Source organism: Fukomys damarensis, unplaced genomic scaffold, assembly GCF_012274545.1.
Source record: "Fukomys damarensis isolate Sample0158 unplaced genomic scaffold, DMR_v1.0_HiC HiC_scaffold_16, whole genome shotgun sequence".
NCBI classification, from domain to species: Eukaryota; Metazoa; Chordata; class Mammalia; order Rodentia; family Bathyergidae; genus Fukomys; species Fukomys damarensis.
The window spans coordinates 136,022,260-136,026,712 of NW_022900928.1; the positions used below are offsets into that span (position 1 = coordinate 136,022,260).

General features: G+C 58.1%; 1 protein-coding gene across 1 annotated transcript in view; it reads left to right on the forward strand.

The window, feature by feature from the left end:
• Nucleotides 1-4: 4 nt before the first annotated feature.
• Nucleotides 5-4,453, forward strand: part of Bok (BCL2 family apoptosis regulator BOK) — a gene marked incomplete at its 5' end in the record, with an annotated part of 8,075 nt that continues 3,626 nt past the window's right edge. The window contains 2 exons of the mRNA XM_010606680.3: nucleotides 5-23; nucleotides 1,837-1,965. Of these exons, the coding sequence (XP_010604982.1) occupies nucleotides 5-23; nucleotides 1,837-1,965 (148 nt within the window). The remainder of the gene's footprint in view (nucleotides 24-1,836; nucleotides 1,966-4,453) is intronic.

The window sequence follows — 4,453 nt, forward strand, 5'->3', positions numbered from 1 at the left end:
GTGCACTGTGCTGCTGCGCCTGGGTGAGTGCGCCCTAGCGGCCTCTGTCTACCCCGCGCGTCCCTATGCCGGGCGGGCATCCTGGCCTCACCAGCGGACAACTAAAGCTCGAAAACTAAAGCTCGCCTGATTTAGTGGCTGAGCCTCGGAGTGACCTTTGGACTCAGCGGGGCGCTGAGATCCTCGGTGGGACCACGTGCCCCGTGTTTGTTTTGGAAAATAGGACTTTCAGTTGCTGGCTGAAATCCCACACTGCTCTTTCCCCTGCATTTGAAGACCTCCCCAGCTCCCCGGGGAGACTTGGGGCACTTGTCTCTGGGGTCATAGGCCCGGGACTCTCTGCACCTTCCCCAATGTCTGGACCACAGGGGAGGGTTGGACAGACAGACCCTCAGCCACCCCTACTCAGGTCTGGCGGTGCCTGGGAAGGGAGGTGACCAGAAAAGGGCCCTGAGTGGTGGGTGGGTGGTAGCCAGTGCTGTCGACCAGGTCGCCTCTTCTTGGGCCAACACTGTGTGCTTTGTGCTCTGCTGTGGACCCTGCATCTGTGTGCTGTGCTGGTCCCTGGGAGCAGGGCTGTGTAGACTCAGCTTGCCCAGGAGTGTGAGAAACAGTATCCTGGGGGCCAGCAGGGACTGGTTGGGGGATTGGTCTGCTTGGGGGATTGGCCAGGCTGCGAGTGCCCAGTCTGTTGAGTAGGACTCCTTAAGGGCCACAGCCCACTGTCTCTGGCCAAGCTGCTGTGTGGCCAGGCTGGTTTGTGTCTCCTCTGTCCTCTCAGCAAACAGCACCTCATGTTTTCCCCACCCTCAGGTAAGCACATCTGATAGCTGAGGGGATCCCAGGGGATTTGGCTTGTTTTTGTCCTGCTGCCCGGCTGCCTTCCCTGCAGTGGGCCCCCACAGCCACAAGCAGAGAGCAGTCAGTCCTTGCAGCTCTGCCCTGGGGCAAATCTCCCGGGGCCCCCAAGGTCTGTGCTGGGGGGCAGCCAGGCCAGCCTTGGGAATTTCCATGCCACCCCCGCCCCTGGCTGGCCTCTGGATTCTGCTCCTTCTCCTGAGTTTAATTACTTAGATGGAGTGCAGCTGGCCTTTATCACTGCATGGTCAGGTCAGCAGCATTTCCCTGTTTGCTTTGCTGGTGAAGTGGCTGGGCTGGGGACACCCAAGCTGGGGGCTGTGTGGAATTCCCGGCACTGTCTCCCCAGTGCTTGCACCCTGTGCCAAGGGTGCCCCAGCCTTCAGGGTGTCAGGCATGGGAGTTGTTTCCTCCCCAGTGAGCCAGGCACGCATGTCCAGGAGACCAGGCTAGAGAGGGTGCCGTGCTGCAGCCTGCGCCGGGCTTGGCCTCTCTGAGTAGGTTCACCCAGAGGACTAGGTCAGGAGCCCCTTCAAAGTGCTGGGAGGGGGCAGCTCTGCCTACCTGTGTGGTCTCTGATGCCTGCCCCTCCCCAGGTTGGGCCTTGGCTGCTTGCCTGGCCCTCCTGCCGCCCGCCCTAGCAGCTCAGCTGCCTGCCTGTCTGCTTGTTGCCCGCCTGAGTCACTAGCGGGCACAGCCCACGCTCCTCCGACGGATTCTCGCCCCACCGGCCCAGCCAGCTCAGCTCTGGGGGCTTTTCCTCAGGGCCCAGTGCTCATGGGTCTCTTTGACCCTAGGGGCTGAGCTTGCGGGTAGCAGGCAAAGTCAGGTGGGGTCACAAAGTGGATGTGAGAATGAGGGTGGTGGAGTTGGGGCTGAGTGAAGTCAGGTAGGGGTCAGGCTGGAGGTCATGGGGTCCCCAGCCAGCCTGGCTGGGCCATACATGAGCCACCTCTGACCCACCTGTGTGTCCACCAGGGGACGAGCTGGAGCAGATCCGGCCCAGCGTGTACCGCAACGTGGCCCGCCAGCTGCACATCTCCCTGCAGTCAGAGCCTGTGGTGACTGATGCATTCCTGGCTGTGGCAGGCCACATCTTCTCAGCAGGTAGGCAGCAGGCACACCCAGGGAGCTCAGGGAGGCACCCATTGTGTGTGGACCAGGCAGAAGCGGAAAGTGCCAGGGGAAGCCACAGTCCCCATCATCTGAAGATGACCTCTGGCCTCTCTCAAGGAGGAGAGTGGGGAGCAGCTTTGTTCTGCTCAGAGCCGGCCCCACCCCACAGCTCACCCTTGAGGGGTGACCTATGCTGACCCCTGCTTCTTCTCCTGACAACCCTAGGAACAGGGTGGGCCAGACTTGGCTGTGTCTTCCTACTTAGTAGCTGGTGTGGTGGGGGGCACACAAAATCCAGTCTCCAGTGCCACTTGGGTCACTGCTGTCCACCATGGCTGGGGCATAGTAAGGGGAGGCATTGGGGGATGTGGGATGGGAAGGCTCCCCAGGCTGGGTCCTGGAAGGGGTCCAGTGGTGACAGTCCTGTGACCTGGGTTCACCTTGTTTCTGCAGCACACACTGGAGCCCTCCATGAGGGGCAGCAAGTACCACAGGCTGTGGTGTGGGTTGAGGTGGCTGGGCCAGTGGAGTGGGGCTGGACTCCTTGCCTAGTGCTCCTTGGGATACTCAGAGCCCAGTGCCTTCGTGATCTACAGATCAGTCTGCGACCCCCACATTGGGCTCCTGTTGGCTCCTGAGGTCCTATGTGCAGCCTGGGGTGGGCGTGGCCTGGAGGAGAGGCTCCCTGAGGCTGAGGAGCCTCCCAGGACAAATGGGGTCAGCTGGTGCAGCCCCCATGCACTGTAGGGAACACAGGGCAGGAGAGGGCAGTGGCAGGGTGACTGGTGGGCTCCTGGTGATGGTGGCCATTTGTGAGGCTCAGGAAGGAACCCAAAGTGGCAGGCGTCTGGGCCTATGACCACCTTGCCCTACCTTGGGGTGGCTCTGATGTGTGGGTGCTGCCTGGGTGTCTGTCTTTGTGCCCCTGGGCCTGTTTATGAGCCTCAGACTGGATTTAAAAGGCAGGATTGTTCATTTCTGAGATCCCAGCTCTGGGCACTGGGAAGGGCAGGAGTCCTGCGAGGTGGGGGTATCAGCGGGGGACAGGGCTGAGGTCAGGCCAGGGCAGCACCTCTCTGCCTGTGGGGCATTGAGGGGCACCCAGAAGGTCCCTGAGGGAAGACAGTATTGGTGGGTGGAGGGTGACAGTGCGGAGGATTATGACGGGGAGGTGCCTGCTTGCTGGGGGAGCTCAGCTGGAACCTGTGTGTCCCCTTGGAGGTCAGCAGCTGCCGCTGTCCCCATCGCAGTGTCCATACCCCCACCTGGCCCAGGCTGGTGAGGAGCCCTTCAGATTCAGGCTTGAGGTGTGTGCTGCTTTTCTTATGGTCATTTGAGCTGAGGTGGTTTCTTAACTCCTCTGAGCTCCAGAGCCACCGGAATAGGGAGCAGAGCAGTGGGGGTGCCAGGGCAAATGAGATCACAGTGCTGCCCCTCAACAAAACACAAACAAAAATCCAAAACAAAACAGTAAGCACTAACACCTGAAAGATGCTCAGTGTCACTAGTCATTAGGGAGGTGCTGGTCCAGGCTGCCTCAGACCTCTGAGCATACCCAGCCTGCAGTCAGCCCCAGACCCTTCCAGCTGTGAAGTCAGGGCCCTTATATGCCGCTTGCTGGGAACGGTGTGGCCACTTTGGGAACCAGTCTGGCAGTTCCTCAGATGATTAAACAGAGTCACCAGATTATATGCCAGCTCTACTCCTCGGCATTTGCCCAAGAGAAATAAAATCAAATGCCACACAGAAACTTGCACAGAAATGTTCATAGTGCATTACTCATCAAAGTGAAAAGGTAGAAGTAAGCTGGGTGTGGTAGCCCATGGCTGTCATCCAGCACTCTGGTAGTTTTGAGGCAGGAGGATGGCAGGTTCAAGCCCAGACCAGGCAACTGAGTGACTTGGTGAGACCCTGTTTCAAAAATAAAGAAATGGATGTAGCCCAGTTTGAAGCCCTGGTTCCATCCCAAGTATCACACACACATGAAAGAACCCACACATCTCCCAGTTGACAGAAGGACACGGAATACTGTTCAGCCATGAAAAGCAATAAATCGCTGAGGTGTGCTGGTGTGGGAGCTCAACAGCAGGGTGCTGAGTGACATGTGCCCAACACTGAACAGAGCAGATTGTTTGGCTCCACTCCTGGGAAGTGCCCACAGTAGGTAGATCTGCAGAGAGGAAAGTGGGCCTGAAGTGGTCAGGGATGAAGAAGACACAGGGAATGACCGCTAATGGCTATGGGGTTTTCATGGGGGTGGGGCGATGTTCTGGGATTGGGTTGTTGTGCAGCTGTGAAGATGCCACATGCAGTATCCTGCTTTTTATTTTGTTTTGTTTTTCTGAGAAAGGGTTTTGCTCTGTGGTTCAGCCTGGCCTTGAACTCACTAGGTAGCCCAGACTGGCCTCGAATTCCCAGTAATCCTCCTGCCTCATTCTGCAATATCTCACTTTTTTTTTTTTTTTTTTTGTTTTTTTTA